Source organism: Festucalex cinctus, chromosome 10 (assembly GCF_051991245.1).
Source record: "Festucalex cinctus isolate MCC-2025b chromosome 10, RoL_Fcin_1.0, whole genome shotgun sequence".
Lineage (NCBI taxonomy): Eukaryota > Metazoa > Chordata > Actinopteri > Syngnathiformes > Syngnathidae > Festucalex > Festucalex cinctus.
Genome location: NC_135420.1, coordinates 25602916 through 25626443, shown reverse-complemented (window position 1 = coordinate 25626443; position 23528 = coordinate 25602916). Strand labels below are relative to the sequence as shown.

The 23528-nt window shown below is 40.4% G+C and overlaps 2 protein-coding genes across 11 annotated transcripts; one reads left to right on the top strand and one right to left on the bottom strand.

The window, feature by feature from the left end:
- Positions 1–369: 369 nt before the first annotated feature.
- Positions 370–8527, bottom strand: npl (N-acetylneuraminate pyruvate lyase (dihydrodipicolinate synthase)). 5 transcript variants are annotated; one of them, XM_077533253.1, is made up of 12 exons: positions 8376–8527; positions 7011–7083; positions 6131–6204; positions 4480–4567; positions 3458–3515; positions 2372–2447; positions 2185–2277; positions 1962–2107; positions 1835–1881; positions 990–1074; positions 860–899; positions 370–630 (listed from the first exon to the last, which is right to left on the bottom strand). In XM_077533253.1, the coding sequence occupies exons 2-12, from the start codon at positions 7079–7081 to the stop codon at positions 485–487; spliced, it is 924 nt and encodes a 307-aa protein (XP_077389379.1). In that variant the 5' UTR covers positions 7082–7083; positions 8376–8527; the 3' UTR covers positions 370–484. The 5 variants fall into 5 exon arrangements, with proteins under 5 accessions (XP_077389379.1, XP_077389380.1, XP_077389378.1 ...); XM_077533254.1 differs by lacking the exon at positions 8376–8527 and adding an exon at positions 8044–8242; XM_077533252.1 differs by lacking the exon at positions 8376–8527 and adding an exon at positions 7334–7899.
- edem3 (ER degradation enhancer, mannosidase alpha-like 3) lies at positions 7402–22689 on the top strand. 6 transcript variants are annotated; one of them, XM_077533246.1, is made up of 21 exons: positions 7402–9003; positions 9096–9141; positions 9510–9610; positions 10240–10279; positions 10431–10543; positions 10650–10803; positions 10880–11014; positions 12282–12387; positions 12555–12652; positions 13587–13712; positions 13800–13883; positions 14337–14420; positions 14667–14791; positions 14967–15138; positions 15206–15363; positions 16423–16567; positions 16791–16982; positions 17627–17792; positions 18542–18727; positions 18979–19026; positions 20087–22689. In XM_077533246.1, exons 1-21 carry the CDS (start codon positions 8915–8917, stop codon positions 20383–20385), a joined length of 2667 nt encoding a protein of 888 aa, XP_077389372.1. In that variant the 5' UTR covers positions 7402–8914; the 3' UTR covers positions 20386–22689. The 6 variants fall into 6 exon arrangements, with proteins under 6 accessions (XP_077389372.1, XP_077389371.1, XP_077389373.1 ...); XM_077533245.1 differs by having other exon boundaries at positions 18542–18733; XM_077533247.1 differs by having other exon boundaries at positions 7403–9003; positions 18542–18733; positions 18979–18993.
- Positions 22690–23528: the final 839 nt, after the last annotated feature.

The window sequence follows — 23528 nt, the reverse complement described above, 5'->3', positions numbered from 1 at the left end:
AAATTAATCGGGAAAGTCGAAATCGCTTAATATTCCCTTATTGCAATATATTAAGCAGCAACTTCCTGTTTAACCTGTTTCAAATCCATCTCATCTCCAATGTGGCCCGGGGTGCTTGCAGCTCGAGTTACCTGGATATCAAGAACATAAACGCACAAACGGCTTCCCATAGGCTGCTTGTTTCCTGTTGCAAAATGTGCACTTTCAAATAGCCAACAGGGGGAAGCATTGTCACGTTTAAACAGGCAGCAAGTGGAACATAAACTGACAATTCAACATAACATACATATGAAGACGACCTTCAAATAAAATAACACCACTTTATCTTTAATGACAAAACACGCGATAGAAACACACAATTGCAATTAATACAGTAAAAGAAGAAATCCCTTTATTTCTGTAACAGTATGCGTTTGAAAGGAAGGCCATTGTGAAGACAGATCCAGTCGGTAAATGCGGAGAGGAAGGAGTTGCTGCGGTGACATCAGTGTATAGGGAAGAGGTGCTGGTACTTCTGCTTGATGGACACGGCGTGGCCTTGGGGACACGGCATGACGGGGAGGCGCGGGGGGCCCAGCTGCAGGCCCGATACCTCGTTCATCAGCTGCTTGTTCACGCCCACGTCGAATCCTGACAATCATGAGGGAGAAGTTTCAAGGAGGCAGACAGGTATGGACAAATAAATAAGAAACCCTCCTCCCTTTTGACCTTTGCACATTTGCTGTTCCAATTACACTTTATCACCCTTCAAACTTATTTGAATACAAACAAAGCACAAACTGCCAGTTGCTTTCCTTTCCCACGAGAGGACATTACAATAAGTTAAACTGTTTTGGAAAAAAAAAAAAATCCCACTCACCAACTTTAACAGCGTGCCTTATGAGCTCTTGCATCTTGAACTAGTCGAAAGGAAACAGAAAAGAGGACAAAGATTAGCATTTTTAACGCACGAAAAAAAAAAGAAAAAAAAAAAGAAAAAAAAACTGTACCTGAAGGTTCCTGGCCTGTGCGATGTTGCCGCTCTCAAACTCAGACAGCAGTTTGTTCATGTGACTTCCCAGGTAGTTGTAAGTGCTGCGGGTAGAGCGACGAATGCGTGTGAATTGAGCAATGAACGTGATCCAAATTCATCTTTCCCCATTGAAATGAGTAGAAATGCAATTAATCCGTTTCAGCCTCCCTTTAAAACGTCAACTAAAATTGTGTAATGTGTATTTTAATGATAAAAAATAGGCACTATACTGGAGTGTAGTTTATTAAAAATTTAAGTGACAAAAAAATTAATAGCTCAGAATTTTAATTGAATAAGTTTAATTAATAATTTTGAACAGGTTGTGAATCATGATTGCATGCTTTAATGCACTGTGCTGCTCTTTCTAGTGTGCTCCGGCTGGCTGTTAGAACACAGCAAGCAAAAAGTACAGAAAATATTAAAAACTGCACACGTGTGATCAAAAATTAAGTTTCATCCTCAATTTCACAAGAAATTCCCCCTTTTTTTTTTTTTTTTTTTTGCAATTACCGAACAAGGTCTAACAAAAAAACTAACTAAAACTAACTAAGCCCCCCCCCCTCCGATATGCTGATTTTGTAATTGTGGTGTTTAATAATACAAATTGTAATTATTAATAATACTGAAACTAATTAAAACTAAGCTAAATCTAAACATTTTTTTTAAACTAAAACTAATAAAAACAGAAAAAAAAATACATTTAAATAAATAAAACTTCAAAATGAAATAAACTAACTAAATAAAAACTAACGTAAATAAAAAAATAAAAAAATAAAATAAAATTCTAAAACTATAATAACCTTGGAATGTTGTAAAACTAACCTGCCAACTGCTCCGTGGGCTCCCAGGACGAGTGCTGCCAGCAGTTGCTGCGCGACAGGACAAGAGGACGTGATTAAGCGACAACGCAGGCGACGCTGCGGGTTATGTGGGCGTTAGCGCAGCGGACCTCGTCCACGCCGTAGAGGACGGACCAGTCGGGCTGGATGTGGCTGATGCACTGGCCGAAATCCAGCAGGTCGCTCCCGGAGAATTTCACCCCTCGGAAGGACGGAATCAGCGTCTCGATGCCGTCTAGCAAGTCGCTTACGGGCACTTAGACGAGACGAGACCATTTTACCGATGTCCTGATATTTTGTGAAAAGTGTATACAAAACGCAACGACGACTCACCGTTCACCCCAGTTAGAGCTGGAAGGTGGTAGTAGTAGAAAGGCACAGTCGGGGCCACGGCGGCAACCTGCTGGAGGTATGCCCTCAGCGACTCTGAGAAGGGGAAAAGGTGCACGTCTGTGTTGTTTTCTAATTTTCACGTGTGACCACATTCGAACGCGTTTTCTCCGCTTAAAGTCGCGCATACCTGCGGAGCGAGGTTTGAAGAAGGAGGGGGCGATGACTGCTATGCCGTCAGCGCCGATCTCCACTGCATGGCGAGCCTGGACAAATAGAAGAAACGACTTCTATTTAGAATAGGATTCGACTGATATGCACTTTTTTTGAGGCCGATGCCAATTTTTGGCAGATGAAAAAATACAGATTACCGATTAATCTGCCGATTATTTATTAAAAATATATATATGATGCACACTTGAAATAACAATGACAAAATAAAAACAATAAGAAAGTGAATTAACAATCGAATAAACTCAAATAATAGCAACTGAAAAAAACAGTAAGAACAAATACTGAGTGTTCCTGTGCATTCTGGCCTCTTGGGGGCAGTGTGGTGCTGTGCATCCATGGCGTACACACTTAAAGTGAGTATAAAAGAAAGTTGCGATTGAATTCTATTAAAATAACTCATTTTTTTCACACATTGGGAAGAATTTGTGCCTTTGCGTAATGTTATATCATCTTCGGGTTCGTGTTCCCACAACATTTGTGTGTGGATATTCGTTAATTTAAGGAAAAACACTCCCAAAGTCGATGCTAACGTTAGCATTTGATAACTTCCTGTTAGCGTTAAGCTAGCGATGTTTTAAAAACCAAGCAAGTTTTGTATTAAATATTTAATTTAAGTAATCTTTCTATGGTTATTTTAAAGTACTCTTTAAACAAAGTTGAGTTGAGTTTGCAATACTTTTACATACATTTTTTTTTTTAGATTTAATTTAAATATTTTTTTTAATATACGCATTTAAAAAAAATCTAATACATTTTTTGAATTTTTTTTCAATTTAATTTCATACTTAATTAATTTACAACAGATAGAAAGGTGGACAAAAAGAAGAAGAAAAAAAAAGGCAGATTTTTTTTCAGATTTTAAAAGAGCTAACATCGGCCACCAACAAAATGGAGACCTCGCATTCCAGTAATTGAACGAGATGTTGCGCAGGCGTGACCTCATCTCACGTGTGATCCAGTGTGAATTATTTGCATTTGTTTTGCTTATTTATTTAACTGTGCAGGTGTGCAATTATCCCGAACACTGATAAGAGAAACTCACCAGCTCTTGGGAATCTTTCAGACTGGTGCAACCAACATGCACAATCACCTGCTCCAGTCTGTATTTAAAACACATACACCGAAGAAACAATTAACAACTTACAGGGAAACACTTTTGTTTTGCTTCATAATGATATCATTATTATCATAATTAATATAAGAGCATCAATTCAATTGTAAAATGAATAAATAAGCAACATATTTAGGTTGTGATGTTTTTGGATTCAAATCTGTTCATCTGCCACCTGCTGTTAACGCATTCAATCCCAAAAACGTTTAAATACGTTTTTTCATACTTTGTCCTTCACTCCCAAAAACATTTTTATACTTTTTTATTTTATTTTATTTTTTTTATGCAAGAGCATACAGAAGGCTTTGACGCAGCTACTGGCATGAAGAGGTGGCTTAAAGCAATGGTACTTGTTACAAAAAATAGCCAGCAGGTGGCAGCAGAGAATGAGATCAGCCAGGGCCATGTTGCAACAAGCTCTTTTTGACAGTGATTTCACCATAATATTGAATATTGATGAAACATAGCATTGTAATGCTAATTGCCGCAAAATGGAAACTGATAGAAATATACTTTTTCCATTGAGGAAATAAGAGACTTTAATCTTTATTTTGGTAGGTTCCATGTTTTTTTTTGTTTTTTTATAGCAATAGAACGCAACATTCCGTGGGCCTTGCGAAATCAGTACAAATCCAGTAAAACAGCCGGGAGCAAAGGGTGAAAATGGCTGGGAGTGAATGTTTATGTATGAAGAATATGGTCACAACCAGTGTTACCCACATTACCTTGAAAAAAATTACCGATTACTTCAGTTTAAAAGCAACTTAATTACTTTTATTGGTTACTTTATTTTAAAATTAAATTATATTAAAGTGCTTTCATCAAAAAGTATGAAGCACAAAGGACTACTTTTCGTCAAGATAAAACTTGATCTCTCTCTCTCTCTCTCTCTCTCTCTCTCTCTCTGGCTACCTCCGAATGTTTTGAACTCCCGCATCCATGCCAAGACTTACTTTCCCTTAGCTTTCCGACACCACTCCTCCGCCAGTAACTTCCTCTCGGCGACGCTGAGAGACATGCCCTCTCCGGTGGTGCCGTTCACTGCGAGCAAAAATACCGTCTTGTTATTTTAACAGGCTAACATGGGATTCGGATAGCGCATCTTCAACAGGTGAAAGGTCACTGGGCTAGATAGATAGAAAGAAACAAACATTGTGGTCAACAAATAGAGGAAACATAGGGGGGGGGGGGGGGGGTGGATAAATACCAAGTGAACTAAGCACCTGCTTAACTCATTTGCTCCCAATAACGTGTAAATACGTTTTTTTATGTTGTAAGTGTCCCAAAGACGTATTTATACGTTTTTTTTGTTTTTTGTTTTTTTTATGCTAGAGCATACAGAAGGTTTTGATGCAGCCTCTCAACTGCAAAGAACGGTTGCAGAAATGGTAGTTATTACACAAAAGGCCAGCAGGTGGCAGCAGAGCAGAGGAGATCAACCAGGGCCATGTTGAAAAAAAGCTCAATTACTTTGAATTTTAAATAGATTTGTGAAAACTGATGAAACTTAGCTCTCTTCTAATGCTAATTGCTGCAAAACGGAAACAGATAGAAACATAAATTTTTTTTCCTGATAAAAGAAGAGACTTTAATCTTTCTTTTGGTAGGTTCCATGCTTTTATAGCAATTGAACACAATAGTCTGTGGGCCATGCAAAATCAGTCAAAAGCCAGTAAAACAGCTGGGAGCGAACGGGATTGCTTCTGTGAAAATGGCTGGGAGTGAATGAGTTAACCACTAGGGCGCCCCAAGAGTGTTAACTGCTCAGTCAACCAGACACTAACTAGTTTTTACTTATAGTCTGCATTCTACTCGCCAATTGTGGTTTTTATTGACGGTACAGTGATTTTACTGCTGCTCGTGCAATCTCTTGTGGTTCATCAGAACGACGTGTCACATGACTGCGGCCTCAAATTACCTCGTATATACGTTAAACGGGCGGACTACGAAAACAACAGCGATAGCAAGCGCCGTCGTCGGTTTCTGCTGACAAATCTCAGCATGTTGTCCTTTTGTCTAACTTCACAAAAGACAGAAAAAATAGCAAAAAATCTGTAGATTTTTTAAAAAGGGTTTCTTATGTTGTAATGTGTTAATGTGCCACAAAAAAATCTAATATTATGAGTCATATTAATCATATTATGCAACATAGACCCTAAGCAGCAAACAAATTTAAGGATTATGTGATACTAAAGCGGAACCACAAAATTTGACCCACAAGAAAAATGATGAGTGGTCTTGTTCAGGGCAGGATATTTGATTTCAACATCACAGCTAATATGGTTCCTGTTGAGAAGTGGTGGGGCGTCCATTTTGTACCAACAGATGAGACTTATCCAACTTTAATCCACCTCTCGATTACCACGTCACAGTTAAAGAAATAAAAGGTGGAATAAGTCTACTAAGTCCTCACAAAAGGCCCCAGGTACCAAATGCACGTGTGGCCGCTGCCTTTCAAGACAATTTGAGAAACAAAATTGACAAACTGAGAGAAGAGGTTATGCTAATATGGTTAGCACAGATGCGACAACATGGCTGACTGAGGTGGGAACAAGCACACATAGCGGACAGGTACTGAAAGGAACAATGTATGCACAAACTTACCAAAAACGCTATTTACACCTTGCTTCTCTTTCAAGTAGTCAATATAAGGTCCAATCTCTGATAGGTTGACTTCACTGTTATGGGAAAACACATGCAGCCCCCCCCACATTTGGCAAAATGACATCTACAAGATGGCGCCAATTTGCGAACACAAGTGGGCGACAAATGAACAGGGTCAACTCATCTGCTATTTGGAGTCTATTGTAAGTTCTCCCAAACAACTTCCATTCTCACATGACCAACTTCTCTCTTAGCTTGCGAATATCAGTGCTGACATCCTCTTTCTAACTTGCTTATTCTTCTTTTTTTTTTCCCCCACCCTGTTGTTTTGTCATCCAACTGTATCTCATCATGTGTCCCAAAAGTCCCGACACATTTGTTTCAGGTGTCATTCGGACAGACGTGAGGCCATCAGCATTTAAAAGCTTCACCTTGCACTCAGCACATTTTTTCTGTTAGCTGCCGTTTGAGATGCGTATGCCCGTCGTCACGCTGCTCCAAAGTGTAGAACAATTTAATCGAATTAAGGCAAGTTTTTGAAAAAAACAGGATCTGTTCTTGAAAAACCACGAAGCCGAAGGCGTCCTACTTCCACCCACTAATCAAAAACGCTGAACTTCCGGAGCAGGCAACTGCGAAAAGCCGGGAGTGTCTATTCTGAAGTGACCCATGGGCGAGAAGGGAATGATTTGCAAAAACTACAAAACCTAAACTGCAAAATGTTGATAGCCTCATGTATTTCTGAATTATACCTCAAATGGAATAGAAAATTGGAAGTGTATAGTGACTTTTGGGGCACCCTCTATATTCAAAATACTGTATTGTATGTACAGTATATAATATACATTTATTTACTTAAAAAAATAATAATAATACATACCCTTGAGAGGTGAAAGGAGTGAATGCGGCCGCAACCAGGCCAGTCAATTTCTTCCCAGCAGATTGAGCCATAGCTGACGGATCCACGATTACGTGCAAAAATAAAATAAAATTTAAAATACAATACAATGACACAAAACACATGCAAACCTAACACGTAGGCGTTCCACATGTAACATAATACTAGTGTACTACCCACCTGTCGTTACATTAAAATTTAATGGCATTCAAAAGCAAACGCACGATACTGTAAATAAACTCTTGCGGATATGAAGCCGGCGAAAAGTGGAAATCCATTTTCCCGAGTGCAAGCTCCTAACATACCTGTTCCAACTCGTCCCTTCTCCTTGCGAGCGTGAGTCAAGTACTGCACTTTTGGGGAAGCCGGGTGCGGATTATAATCATGTTGGATGTTTGAGCTCGGGAGATTGTTGATGTGCCTTGTTGAACCTTCTCACGTGAACGCGTCAAGTGAGCGCAAAGTATTGTGGGAAAAGTAGTTTTGGCTTCTGATGCCTAAACAAAACACGTAAATGTTACATAATCTCATTTCAATTTGACTTATTAAAATGGACTGAACGTCGATTTGGGCGAGGGCCAAGCGGCATTTAGGTTATACGGGAAATACTATGCATTGTTCTATGGCTTTGGTAGCAGGACTGGTTGACTACATTACATTTTACATTCTTATGCCGTTACTTAAAGTATAATTCAGTGGGAACAGTTACGATATTAAAACAAAAGCGTTGCTTAGCGATATAATAACGACCCGATCGTGAGGACACATGACGTTCTTCTTTTACCATTTTTTGGGGGAAGATATACACTCTGAAGAAAATTCGGTCTGACAGGCATCGTATCTTTGACATGCCGATGAAAATCAGAAGAACGACCTTATTTTAAATAAATATGTTTAATAATGAACACATAAAACAATAAAATGACGCGTACTTCATCTTTGTTAGAGATTTGCCATGGGAAAAATGTTCACGATTGCAACCTGAGAGTCACAACTCGGGTAATATAAACCTTACAGGAAGCGGATGTTGTCGAGTCTTTTTAAGATGGCCGCAGCAGGCTAAGAAAAAAAAAAAAGAAAAAGCAACAGAAGACGGCTAATTTGGCTTCCAGTTCTTACTCCACGGTAACGGACTTTAAACATTACGCTACCATTGGCATCGTTTCACCAAATGGAATATTTTTTAATGGTTTTCCCGTGACATTTTTCTTTTGTCGTATCCGCGGCGAGTTATCACACCGGCTAGCGACAAGCTAGCTGGCCTAATTAAACTATGGCAAGTGCAAGAGTCTTCCGGCTGCGATGACGAAACCAGTTAGTCAAGATCTGGTAATTATTATCACTTACGATTGACCGGTAGATTTGCTGATGGTTGTAACCGCCATGAAGAGCTGTTTGTCAAGGACTGCAGTTATTCGCCCCAATTTAAAAACTGGGGAGTGAGTGGGCCTTTTGAATGTTACTGTACAGGAAGTCACCAACCTGGTTTCGTGTTGTGTGTGCGTGTATACTGTAAGTGACAGTGGGTTTTAGTTGCTTTCCATGCAAGTTGTCACACCCAAGAATTCTACACTTATTTAATAAATTGTAAAATAAAAAACAACAACACAAGTCTATGTATTTGGGCTACGTGGCACACATCCTGCTTCCAATAGATCCGGGTGACAGCATGGAAAAGTAAACAAGAATTACCTGTAGCTAACCAGTGAAATGGCACCTATACAACATTGTTGTTAGTCATTTACCGGCAAGGGAGATGGCGTGTCAGTACTTGAGGCTTCACTGTGTAGTAGTTGTAGTTTTTTTTCTTCTTGCTGCTATTGTAACAAAATGGCAATAGTCTAATCGAGAGTCAAGTTCTTTAAATTGCTGCACGTCTGGCCACAATGCCATCGGCACTGTTCGTCTTGATGCTGCTTGCGGCATTATGTAGCCTGGGATGTGCCATGTCACGGGACGAGAAGCTAAAGTTGAGGTGAGTGCAAGAAAAAAAAAAAACATGATTTAATCATGATGAAAATCAGCAACTGAACCTAAAGATGCACATCTGTTCTTTCCTCACAAAAGGAATCAAGTGGTAGAGATGTTTGACCACGCGTACCAAAATTACATGGTAAGTCGTCGCTTTTAATTTTTCAGATGTCAAAAAAAAAAAAAAAAAACATCTTTCTCAGTCAGACTGTGATCATCAGGAAAGCTTCCTGAAGTTAAAAATTATCTGACTTACACCAGAAACAACAGCACAGTGACTAAATGTGATACGCAAATTTTTTTTTTTTTTACTTTGTAGTACGGTTTTCTTAAAAACACATTCCAAATGTTTTTGTGGATTAATGGCATTTCCATTCATTTCAATAGGGAAAGATGATTTGACGTTGATATGAGCGTGGTCATGGAATGAATTAGATGTGAAATTACCACAAAAATAAAAGCTGAAGTAAAGTGTCAGATGACACGATTGTCATTGTCCATTTTCTCAAGGACCATGCTTACCCAGCCGACGAGCTGATGCCGCTAACGTGCAGAGGAAGAGTACGTGGACTGGAACCCAGTCGGGGCGATGTGGACGATGCGCTTGGAAAGTAAGTAATTGAAGAATACAGTATTTGGGTCATTCCAGAAATCGGCACCAACATTTTTGAAAACTCAACCATTTATTTTATATTTTTTTAATGTAGAAAAATACAGGTAACATCCTTTATATCCTTTGATATATTTTTTATTTATTTATTTTTATTTTTTATTTTTTTTTATTTTTATTTTTTTTATTTTTTGGTAGCTCAGCCCTCGATGGTACACTTTGATGACTTATCATGTGCCGTTTTCCAGATACTCAGGCACCTGAAATGCTAATATATGTTCAGTATTACTGTAACGTTTGCAATTCTAAACTAATTTTTAAGTTTTCACTCGAATATGCTAGCTGTGTTAACCTCTATGCTAAGTGGTCAAGAACAAACTTAGCTGTATAATCAAAATAGAAAAATACTTTTTTTTTTTTTTTGATTGAGGGTTGAATTATTTTGAGTGATGCATTTTATTATGGCTGAAAAAGTTGAAAAAAAATAAAAAAAAAATAAAAACATATTTACAATTTTGAAAATTTTATTTTTTTATTTTTTTATTTTTTAGCACTACAATTATTTGCTGTGTTATTTCAGTATTTCAATGCATGCCCTTTCATGTGTTAACGCTTGTTTGTCTCTTGTAGGTTCTCGTTGACCCTCATAGACACTCTGGATACACTTGTGGTGAGCATTTCAATGAGATAAAATTGAACAATAATTCATTCTGTTTCATACGTTCCTTAAAAGACAACTTTTGTTGCAACACCATCCAAACAGTGGCCAATATGTCTGTCGCGGTGCCTTTTAACAGCAATTCTCGTTTTCCCTCCGCCAGCTTTTGAACAAAACGGCGGAGTTTGAGGCTGCGGTCAGAAGAGTCCTGTCCGACGTCAGGTTGGACAATGACATCGTGGTGTCTGTATTTGAAACCAACATTCGAGTCCTCGGGTAAGGATAATAGTCCATTCACAGCATGTATTGTCTCAGAAAATAAGTCTGACTTAAGTTTCTTACCTGTGATTACTGTTATTGATGTCTTACTTATGCTGCTCAGGGGTCTGTTGGGCGGCCACTCCATGGCTGTGATGCTGAAGGAAGAAGGGCAACACATGCGCTGGTACCAGGACGAGCTGCTGCACATGGCCAAAGACTTGGGCCTCCGACTGCTGCCGGCATTCAACACCAGCAGTGGCCTTCCTTACCCGAGGGTGAGAAACGTGAACTGCTTTAACGTTGAGAAGCAACATATCGAGATTGTTTTTTTTTTTTTTTTTTTTTCCACAGGTGAACTTGAAGTACGGCGTCAGGGGTCCTGAGTCGCGGACGGGCACAGAAACGGACACCTGTACGGCATGCGCGGGGACCATCATCCTGGAATTTGCTGCCTTAAGTCGCTTCACTGGTGATCCTGTGTTTGAGGTTGGGCCCACCTCAGCTAATCCAGGCCTTCATCTTAGCGACGTTGTGACTCTGTTCTGTTGTTACAATGCAGAATTCCAGCCTAGGATGCGATCGAATTTGCAGTCATTTGAGCAGCAAGTAGCTGTTTAGCACTTACTGAACGATTCTTCTTCTTCTTCTTCTTCTTCTTCAAAAAAAAAGAGACTTCACAGCTCTTGTTTGAAGTTTAGTGTTGAATTAAAAATAAAACAAAGAGCATGCACATTTATATAAAGGGTAAGGCAAGTAAAACATTTTTTTTTCAATAAATTAAAATCCACTTTTTTTTTTTTATCCATCTCAAGAGGCGGCCATTTTGCCTTGTACAGCCATTTGCTGTCGACCGAAAAATGACATGATAGTGCTTACGGACTCAGAATAATGTTAAAAAAAAAATACAAATAATGAAGATGGCAGCTCACCTGTTTTCTAGGTTTTTATGTCATGTGACCAGCAGTTGACCAATCCCATCGTAGTAGTTCCATAAGCGAGTTGGCCAAACTCTCTCTCAATACGGCGCTGATTCAACAGCGCCCCCTGCTGTAAAGTTTACTGGCTTTGCGTGTGTGGATCTTGGGTTTTCGGCACGTAGAATTGCTCGGCAGAATATCACTGCCAAAAGTCACGTGACTTTTATCCGTAGTTGTAGAATTGCTTTTTACGTACGCAGAACATTTTTTTGCACTTGAAAGATTTTTTTATTTTTATTTTTTTTTAATTGAAGATATGCTTTGTGTACGTAGATCACGTTTTTTTGTGTTTATGGAGTTTTGGCATGATTCTAACTCCATACTGACCCCCGTAGAGAGACAAAACATAATTTACACACTTATAAACACATTTATGTCTTTATATTTAGTATAGCATTAATTTAGTTATTCGAAGTAACTTCGGGACAATCCGAGTGGGATAAATCCGACTTCCCACCTTCCTCAAATGCAGCTTGTGATGTCATTTTCAATCGCCAGCAAGTGGCAAAATGGCCGCTCCCCTGAGGGGGATAAAAACGGTTGGATTTTGCTGCTTAATTCATATTTCACAAACACAATATTAGTCATAATGTCATATTTAGACTAGTAGGTGTACATAGAGCATATTATTCTAAAGTTAACAATGCAAAATGCCATGCTAATGAATAGCATCTATGTGGTAGCATTTGAATGCTTCAAGCACTGAGTATTTGAAAACAAAAATAGAACAATACTCAGGCACATATTTTAAAACAAAGCTTCCCTCACGCTTGCAGGCCCACGCCCGGAGAGCCCTGGACTTTCTTTGGGAGAAGAGGCAGCGGAACAGCAATCTGGTGGGAACCACCATCAATATCCACTCAGGAGAGTGGGTCCGCCGCGGTGAGCGGAGCGCACGGTAGTAGATGAGGTGGGAAGTAGCTGGTGGCAGAATAAGGACACGAGATGGGAAGATTCGATTGTGCCAAGGGTGGAGGAGTTTGAAAAAAAAAAAATCCTTTTATTTGTGCGATGACTCACATTAAGAAGCATGCACGCTTTGTTTCTAGACAGTGGAGTTGGAGCGGGAATTGACTCATACTATGAATACCTCCTCAAGGCCTACGTTCTTCTGGGAGATGAGCAGTTTCTTCAGCGGTTCAATATTGTGAGTGTGTACCGCACACAAACTGTGCACCTAAGCAGTTGCATAGCAACCTGATAATACACAGGATAATTCAATAGACTGTATCGCACGTTTTCAATGTCTTGTAGTTTGTTTTCTGTGCGCCATTTCTGTAAATAGTGGCCAGGCGTGTTTAGCTACTTAACTCATTCACGAGCAGCCATTTTCACTGAAGCAACCCCCTTCGCTCCCGGCTGTTTTACTGGATTTGGACTGATTTTGCAAGGCCCACAGAATATTGTGTTCCTTTGGAACCTACCAAAAGAAAGATTAGAGTCTCTTCTTTCATCAGGGGAAAAAGTATGTTTCTATTTGTTTCCGTTTTGCAGCAATTACCATTAGAATATATCTTAAGTTTCATCATTGTTCACAAATCCGTTTAGAACTGTAGAGGAACGAGCTTGTTTACAACATGGCCTGGGTTGATCTCTTATACTCTGCTGCCATCTGCTGGCCGTTTTTGTAATAACTACCGTTGCCTCAACTATTCTCTGCAGTACAGAGGCTGCATCAAAGCACTTCTGTTTGCTTTAGCTAGCATAAAAAAACACAGCAAAGAAATGTATAAATATGTCTTTGGGGCATTTAAAACATTTAAAATAGACTGTATTATACGTTTTTGGGATTAAATTAGTTAATTGAGGAGGACATTCATTTGTGTATTGTATTTTTCTTATATATGTCACGAGATTGCAGAAAAGCACAATTTAAAAATTAGATGTGGTTACAGCCTCACAATTTTAACAGTCAATAACAGCTATTTGTTTTGTTTTGTTTTCTGAAGGGAATTAGGTTGTTTACCTTCCCAAACTGAATGATGCACGGCCACTTTTTGAGGAAATATGTTGCCCATGTTTGTGTAATCTGTTCCTTTTTTTGTGGGGGGAAATAAGACTTTTTGTATCATTTCGCTCAGCACTATGCATCCATCATGAAATACATAAGTCAGCCCCCCCTGCTGTTGGACGTGCACATCCACAAACCTCTGCTTCCCGCTCGCACCTGGATGGACTCGCTGTTGGCGTTCTTCCCTGGTCTGCAGGTCAGATTGGATCACGTTGAATGTTTTTTTTTTTTTTTTTCTTCCCCCCCAACATTTCATTCATTGTTTCCTCTGTTGACTTCCCAGGTGTTGAAGGGAGACATCCGACCAGCCATTGAAACTCATGAAATGTTGTATCAAGTTACCAAAAAACACAACTTCCTACCAGAGGTAACCAGTCGGACTTAAATGTTGACTTTTTGAGCTTTTATCTAAAAGTTGATCTTACACTGAAGGCGAACATTTTAGATCGTTACCGGTAAACAAGACAAACCGGTGCATCTTCTTGGTTAGAAAGCGCTGTCAAATACACCCGACATCAATTATTTCAAACAAAGTCAAACTGCAAAGTCCTCTCATAGTGAAAGAATGTAAACTGAATTCATTTGTTCCAAGTGCAATCTATTACTAAATGTAACGATTAAATGCAATGTTAAACGATGAGGCCAAATTACACATAAATCTAGCCCAGAAAGGAACGTCCTGAAATCTTCACGTGTGCATTCATGGAAACGATACGCCAGACAGCCTGAGGCTTTTGGCGCATTCTAGCTCCAATCTATTCAAGTTCCACTTTGAAATGCTGCAATAGCGCACTGACGCTTTCCTCTCTCGTCTCCCCAGGCCTTCACCACTGATTTCAGGGTACACTGGGCCCAGCATCCTCTGAGGCCGGAGTTTGCTGAGAGCACCTATTTTCTTTACAAGGTAAAAAGTCAATGCAGATGTCTTGTTCGCTTCAGAGTACACCTCTACTGTTTTGAATTGTTGTCAATTTGTGATATTTCACAAAAACTCACCATGAATGTGAATCTCTTTTGTTTTTGCTCTTCTGAGCGGCTATTAAAAAGCAAAATGTAATCATTTGTGAGCGGATGGATGGAACCTATGCTTCGTGTGGAATAAGGATAAAAATGCGCCGCTAAAATAATGGAAAATGTGTTCGCGCGCCAGGCCACAGGAGACCCGTACTACCTTGAAGCGGGTCGCACCATCATGGACAACCTCAACCGCTTTGCTCGGGTCCCGTGCGGTTTCGCTGCCATGAAGGACGTGCGGACCGGCAGCCACGAGGACCGGTAAGGGTTGATAGAGGCAACAAATTGTTGGTGATGCCAAATTTGTGTGTATTTATTTATGACTATATGCTATAAATGGCGCTTGATTCCAAACTGTGCCGCTATCGAGCCTGCCAATGACGTGCAAGCTCATGATCGCATATTAAACATCGAAATGGCATTTTTCTCCCCATAGAATGGACTCGTTCTTCCTCGCCGAGATGTTCAAGTACCTGTTCCTGCTTTTCGCTGATCCGGAGGACCTACGCTTCGACGTGGAGGACTACATCTTCACGACCGAAGCACATCTGTTGCCTCTGTCTCTCTCCACGACGCCGCACGTCTCATCCGTTCCCCCCAATCAAACGGTAATTGTCCCCATGAGCAAACCACTTTCAAACACGGCACTTTCTAACGCAAGGCCATGTGGTCAAGATTCCTCAAGTCGAGCAGGAGGAGCTGGACGACTCCAACTTTGACTGGACCTGCCCCAACACGCGTCTCCTGTTCCCCGACCCGGCCTTCCCGCGGAACCTGAGGGAACCCATTCGGAGCGCCGTGGACAGGAGCTGCCCGCGGCCTGCTCCTTACAGGTTGTTATTTCCTGATACCGTGGTCACATGACTTCCGGGTTTTTACAGTTATGAACCATCGCTTGTCGGGCCGGGTATCGATTCCAATTCCCTCAATTGGTTCGATTTTGATTCACAAGAGTTCAGTTCAATTCAATATTGATTTTTTTCCCATTCGACTGACTTCAATCTGATATTGATTAATTATGGAACAGCAACTCTTTTTAAATATGAAGGACATGATAAAAACTTCACCAACATTACATTTTGTGGAGGCAGTAACTGGTTAAATAATTTAGTTTATTAATAAAATTAACATGGGTTATGATCGCGAATGAGTTCCACAAACATTGACATCAGCAAGGATGACATGAAAATATTTTCATTATTCTAATTCAGTAATTGTGGATCTAAATTATTCTGAATTGTCTTAAAGTGCAATAAGTCAGCTCTTTCATAAATGTAAGAAAAATACTTTTAAATTGATGTGAACAATAAATTTCAAATCCCCTCCAAAAAAACTTTGGCCTTTAAAATTCTATTTTCTTATGAATTTATGGGGAAAAGATATATTAAAATGATCGGTTCATGGTTTTATAACTTGATATGACCCGAAAATTAGAATCGATTTATAGATTATTCGAATTTTTTTTTTTTAACCCTGCCCTTGTCGCTTGATCGATTTTTTTTTTTTTTTTTTTTTTTATAAACAAAATAAAATTAGATGTGAGCAAGCTTTGGATATGCCAAAAAATTGAAAAAAAAATTGAATAGTTGAATGATTTTGCAAAATCTAATCTACATTTTTTTTTTTTCCATCAATTCAATATTGCGATTGCAGTTTCAAGGTCCTCTTCCTATGTATTTTTAATACACACAAGCAATAAATTAATCTCCTGAATTTGATGAATTGTTCAGACCTAGTACATACTATTCACTTTAAAAAAACAGCAATGTCGTAGCAGGCACGCACGCAAGCAACCGTCAATGGTCATTTTCGAATCAGCACGTGTTTCCTGTACTGCATTTTGAAGTCAGCTTCCTGATTCAAACCTGCTTGTTCATTCCTCCATCCTACAGGGAACCCGGCATGGGAGCCCCTCCTCTGCGAGCGCAGGACTTCATGGCGAACAACCCGGAACATCTGGAGCTGCTGAGGAGGATGGGCGTCAGCCTCATCCACCTGAAAGATGGCCGGGTGCAGCTGGTGCAGCACGCCACGCAGGTAACAAAGAAATGCCGTCATGTGCAGTTCCGGGTATTTGTATGAGTCATGATTAACTAATAGTCTTCACGACAGATGGGAATGATTCTGTGGTGGAGGTGATGTCATGTTTTTTTAGTACACACAAGGGGGAGACATTTTGTTAAATTAAGGCTCAAGTCATGATATGTCATAAAACCTTTTATGGCACCTTTTTCTCTCACATCGCCAACTCGACGTGTAGGCGGTGAGCCCCATCGCCGCCGAGGACGGCGTGCGCTTCATGCAGGAGATGATGGAGCTTTCCAGCCAGCAGCAGAAGGAGCAGCTGCCCCCCCGAGCCATTCAGATCGTCTCGCACCCGTTCTTCGGCCGCGTCGTGCTGACGGCCGGCCCGGCGCAGTTCGGCACGGATTTGTCCAAAAGCGCCACGGGGGTGAGCTGTTGCCACTGTTATAGACCTCGAGTTGGACAATTTGAAGTTCAACAGTTTGATAATCTGTCAGGGTTACCTGTTTGACATTGATTTAACTCATTCACTGCCTTTGACAAGTATACTTGTCAATTGTATTTTTTAGAGCGGTGCTAAATGGGGGCGAATCTGAGCATGCTCCACTGTAAATATCAAACTTGGAAACAACTTTACTGATGCCCAACCACCGGTAGATGACATCATTGCCCCATTTTATAGGAAATAAACACAGTTTCAGAGTCCATGGGAGAAATGGCTGTATTTTGGCAAACCTACATTTTTCTGCTGTCAATTATAAAAGAACGGGACGGGACAAAAAGTAGGGAGTCTATTCTGTTATTTGGTAGATTCGGTTTATATATAATTATTGAATGTCATATCACGTGAGTATTGGAAATGTAAAAATTTTCTATAATGACTGGCAGTGAATGACATGACACAAAAAGGAGAGACGACACTCAGTTCAGGGCTCGCGAGGAGAGATCGGAGGAACTGACTGATACAAGTCACTCCTGCACTCTCTGAAGATTCCTCTCCTCACCCTCTCTATTTAACACAGATTTCTGAGTGAGTTTGCGATAATTTCTTAACAGACAAAACGTCCGCAGGTTCGAGGCTTTGTCACGGTGGCCGAACCGTACACGGGCTGCGGCGAGATCACCAACGGCGAGGAGGTGCAAGGCCACATCGCGCTGCTGCAGAGGGGCCAGTGCATGTTCGCCGAGAAGGCGCGGCACATCCAGAAGGCCGGCGCCATCGGAGGCATCGTCGTCGGTGAGCGTTGCTGATGCCACGAGGAAGATGAACCCGTTGATGAGATTAGCCGGCGGTTAAACGGATTACCTCCAAGGCAGACAGTCAGATAAGTCGTGTGTGATGAGCCGTTAATTGGGTTTTTTCCTGCGTCGTATGATTATTTTCCACAACAACCGCCGCCACGCTTGTTGTCATGACAAGAAAGTATGAAACATCAAATAATCTCACGGAAATTATACTAAATGCTCATAATTGTTTTTTTTGTTTTTTTTAGCTGTAAAATTACATTCCTAAAATGTGACCTGAGTAGTCATTGGGAAAATTACTTTGGAAATGTAACTAATTACTTTTTGCTGTGGGTGTTGTTTTTTGGATAACGTGTTGCAGTAAAAGAGTTAATTATTTATTTTCTCCCACTGATATAACAGATTACATCAATTTTGTAATACAATTACATAATGTGGTTACAAGTAATTAGTTACTCCCCAACCCTGATCATTAACGATAAATAGCACGCTAGCACAAACCGACGTGACATTACGCACGGGCAAACAATTTTTTGCACGTTACACAAAAGATGCAAGTCATAAAGTTATTCACCCACCAAAATAAATGTTTGAGAATAAAAATAAATGAAGACCTTCAACAAACAACATCAAGAACAGGCGTTTTCGGTGAATAACAAAGGATCGATCGGTTCTCAAACAAATACTCTCGAAAAGACAAATGTTAAAATGCCTCATGATTTTTTTTTCTTGTCTTGTCAGACGACAACGAGGGAAGCAGCAGCGACACGGCGCCGCTCTTCCAGATGGCCGGCGACGGCCGCAGCACGGACGACATCGCCCTGCCCCTCCTCTTCCTCTTCCACAAGGAGGGCAACATCCTGCTGGAGGCGCTGAAGGAGTACCGCCAGGTGGAGGTTCTGCTCGGCGACAAAGCCCGGGACCGAGGTGAGGGTGCGTGCGTGCATGTGTGTCCTTTTGTTTTTGTTTGTTTGTTTGTTTGCGTCTTCTCATCAAAGCCGCTCATCCTCATCACGCCTAACCTGTTTGCTTGGTGAATGAAAGCTGAGGCTTCGACGTTCCATTTCTGGATATGAGCCGACACTCTCCCTTCCCTCTGCTCGCTCACTTGCCTTCTTCTCCTCTCTTCCCCACCCAACCCCCGCCTTGCCTGACCCTCTCATTTTGTGGACAAACAGCCGCCATATTCAAAGGTAAACCTCTTCCCGGAAGTCTGTTTGAGGGCAGTAAGTATTCCTCTCTGCTTTTCTGCACTCACATCGTCTCAATTTTACATGTGAGTGAATCCCGGTTTATATACCTGATAGGGATACTTTACTTATTTAGCTGTTTTGGGGCAGTCAAATGTGAATATTTTGGCTATAATAAATTGGATATTTTATTTATTTTTCACGCACAATTGGTACCTTTTAAAAACACATTTTGCAATTTGACAATTGACACAAATTTGTTCAGAGAAAGTTGTCTCTGTTAAGAAGACATTAGTATTTGTTTTTTTTTTGTTTTTGTTTTTTTTTAAAAACAAACAAAAAAAACACTAAAGTACTCCCTGTGAAGAAGACACCAGTTCTAATATTGTGTTTCAGCGATGGTAGAAAAAGAAACGATTTTCTCATTGGCTAAAAAATCAGTTTGTCTTGAGTAGTTTCATCGGAGATTATGGTGGATTTGTGACCTGACCAATATATCGATAATCGCGGTAGCGTCACATCGTGAGCTAAACGTTATTATGAGCCTTGTATCGCATAACGTATCGTGAGGTACGGAGATGTTCCCACGCCTATTAGACATCGTTCCAACAGGAACGTACCAAATATAAATGATATTTCTCCCCTGAAACACACAAAAAAAAAACGTAATATGATCGTCATCTTATAAATCTGTGGAGTGTGAACGATGAACCGTGATATATTGTTAGATTACTGTCTGAATCTGATGTTTACTTGAGCAACTTGTTTACGTTCCACCAAATAAACGGAAGCTCGTCTTTTCATCCACGACCTTGCGTTTCTAGTTCAGTGCGTACTCTTGTATTTATAGAACGCGCACTTGAGGGGGAATATTAATCCTGCCAGATTTGCCCGCGCAACTTTTTGGCTTCTTTTCCTCCATTGTGGCTATTTCTCTCTCAGCAACATGAGAGGTGGGGGGGGGAGATTTCATCCTGTGACTCACCACAGGCAGGCTGTGAGCTGTCAGCCTCTTTGTGGAAAAGCGCTCTATTTTTTGCGCGTCTCACGTCTTTTATTTTTTGCGTCCCCGCCCACCGCTCGCCTTCCTTTTCAGGCGCCGACGTCCGTGAGGCGGAGGAGGACTGTCAAACCGAGGCCACCTCGCCGACGGCGTCCGAGTCGGAGGCGACGACGACGACGTCGGGGAAAGATGGAGACGCCTCTCCGACCGGGGGCGAGGACGTCGGGCCGGCGGAGGACGTCGGGCCGGCGGAGGCCGACGCGCCGAAAGCGGACGGCGGCGAGGAAGAGGAGCAGCGGGTCGACGGCGCCGGACGGTCGGCGGACCGGCTGCTGGCCGACTGGCGGGACGACCTGGAAGCCTTCCGGCAGATGGAGAAAGACGAGCTTTGATGCCGACGGGCAAATGGTGAACTCACACGCCGCCGCCTCATCTGCGGACGGCACGCGGTGCCACGGCGAGGCCTGGCATCGGTGGACCACGATGGAGACCCGCTTGATGATGGATGGATTAAGAGCAGGGTGCTTGCCTAGAGTTGCAATTTTTTATTTTATTTTTTTAAGTTGGAAACTTTCCATGGTAATTGGAAAAAAATGTTTATACTTGAATATGGCCTTTTCAATACATTACTTTCCAACCATAAATTCCCATGAAAAGTTTCCAATTTGGAATATTTCCAAAATTTCCCTGCTTTAATTTCCATGGAAATTTACCAGAAAATTTCCAGCCCTTTTGCAACCCAATTCTTACCTCACTGTGTCTGACATTTCTTTACCACAAACTATTAGTAGCAAGAGAGGCTGATTTATTTTTTTTTTCTTTTGAATTTAGACCGGTGTTTCCTACTGAGCCCCTAAGGTGACATGGAAGAAATATAAAAGTAAAAATTGGAAAAAAACGTTTGCGTTCCCTCGCAAAGATTGCGAGAGGACGTTTTTTATTTTTATTTTTTATTTGTTTTATTTTAACGAGTTAATGTACTTCCGGTCATCTTCCTTGTGACCAAAAATGACGAGGATGGAACGTGTAAATATAAAACAAAACAGTGGCGAAGCTTTCCCGAAGCGACAAGGATGGATCGAGCGTGTATTTTCCCACTGCTTTGTTTACACGTTCCGCCCATGTCGCTTTTGCTCACATGGAAGATGACCCGGAAGTGTTACGGAGCCCCTACGATGACATGGTAGGGAAAAAAAACAACAACTTTGCGTTCCCTCGCAAAAAAACAGAACAGTTTGCGTTCGCAAGGTTTTTTGCGAGAGAACGCAAAGTTTTTTTGTTTTGTTTTTTCTACCATGTCACCTTAGGGGCTCCGTAGTTTCCCAACCAAGCCACGTAAATGACTTTCTTTTCAAAAAGGTGTCTCATATCTTCTAACTCACCACCAAACCAAAAAAAATAAAAAAGTCACAGGTAGTGTATTCTGTACACTTTGTGATTGGGTCCCATCTCAATTTACCAACAAGCTGACATTCCGTTTCAGTGTGAAATTTGAGTATGTTTAGTTGAACACAAAGCTATTATTGTGTTGTATGAATAGCAACAAGTGGGCACATGTTAATTACACCTTCCGCCATCTAGTGGAAGAGTATCGAATTGTTCTGGCTGTCGCTACAAGTCGCTTAACGTAGCTAGATGAACACAGATGAGGTAACTCGGTTTACGTTTATAATCAATTCTCCCCTATGAAATGGAAGATGTTATACATAATTTTCTGACAATTATGTTGAATTTGGATCATTTGTGTGGTTGGAAATCATTGATCTGGACCTCCACAAATGCAGGAAAAAGAACTATTGAACTTTGTCAATGCATTTTACTGGCTTGGGAAATTCAGAAAAATGGCCACAAAGTTGTATCGAAATCAACTGTTTTCTTTATTGTATTTGCTTAATTTAAACATCAGCTCCTTTGTTAAGGTAATGATTTGCGCTGGTGTCCTCGATGCATTTCAGTTGTTTTGTTAAAAAAAAAAAAAAAATCACCGAGTGTCGCCCAGCGTCATTCATTCACCAGTGGAAATTAATTTAATGAAAATGTGATTTTAATTTCTTGACATGAAGTGTGTGGTGGGAGGGGTCTAATCCTGCATCGACTATGGCTGCCACTGTGGAGGCTTTATGAGTAACCAAACATCACATCCACTCACTGTTATGAAGTCACCTTATTGTAAATTAATACACTACTCACAAAAAAAATGTGGGAGTTTTGGAGCTTTTGTTGTGAATTTTCCAGATTAACCTCAAATGTGCTACAGGTTCATTTTACGTGTTTGTGCTCTGCATCAGTCAGCCCCTCATTATTACGGAGTAATTTTATACACTGAAATTATGATCAGTGCATTTTTTTTTCTTAAAAACCTTTAATAAAAAAAAAAAAAAAAAGTGTTTATTTAGTGTGCTGGAACGGATTAATTGTATTTCCATTCATTTCAATGTGGAAAGATGATTTGAGATACCAGTGTGGCCACGGAACGACTTGAACAGCACTGGATTCCAAATTTTTGTGAGTAGTGTATTGGTTAGTGTTTATTGACTGAACTAACACAAAAAAAGCTGTTGGCTCACTTTCATGCTCGTAACCAACCAAGCCACAGCAACGTGTCACGTCCGTGATGGCCGCCGAGGGGTGCTAAACTAACAATGATTATGAGCAGGAAGATGAATGATTAACTTAATAAAACAAGAGACTTTTAAGTTGTCTTGGTTGTGTTTGGACGTGAAACCGTGCATGAGAAATGTCAATTATTGTCAGTTATGACATCATTTTCAGTCAACAGTAGAGGGCGGCATTGACCAAAATGGCGGCCCACAAGATGATAATGAAACCTGCTTATTGTTTCACAAAAGCAATTAATCAGAATACTTTAGTTAGACTAGTGGGTCACATACAACATATTCATTCTTGCAACAAAAAAAGCCTTTTTTTTAATTGTATTTGTTTGTTTTATTTAGCTGTAATTTATGTTTGTGTAATTGACGATATGGTCCAACATGGGGTTTAAAAAAATAAAAAATAAAAAATGCGGTAAAAGTCGAGCAAAGCAAGTAAGTCACTGTCACATCTTGATTGAAATCGGCTGCCTCTTAAATGATTAATGATGTATACATAATAAATACACGACCTTTAAAGGCTTGGGGAGTTGAGGGGGGAAAAATGCCAGTAGCTCATCTTGTTGGATTACTTTCACTGTTGCAAGCACAGGACGGGAAAGAAAGAAAAAGTATTCACTCTGTTTTACTAGAACCTGGTGTAAAACAAGACTAAGAAAAATAGTCGACTCCTTCAGTGAGAGTACACATACTAGTAGTACAGATTCTGAAATGTATTTGGAATTCTTTCTATCCAGCTTGGTCCATGTACCAGTACATCTTTATCTAGAATAAGTACGTTAGCAGTGAGATGTAAGTTAAATATTTGTACTTTGCCACTTACGACCACTGCCGGAATGTAAGGAGTACAAATAATAGGAAAAAGTTGTCAGAAAAATTAACACTTAACTAAAATACAGCTACATTAAAAATATTTTATCATA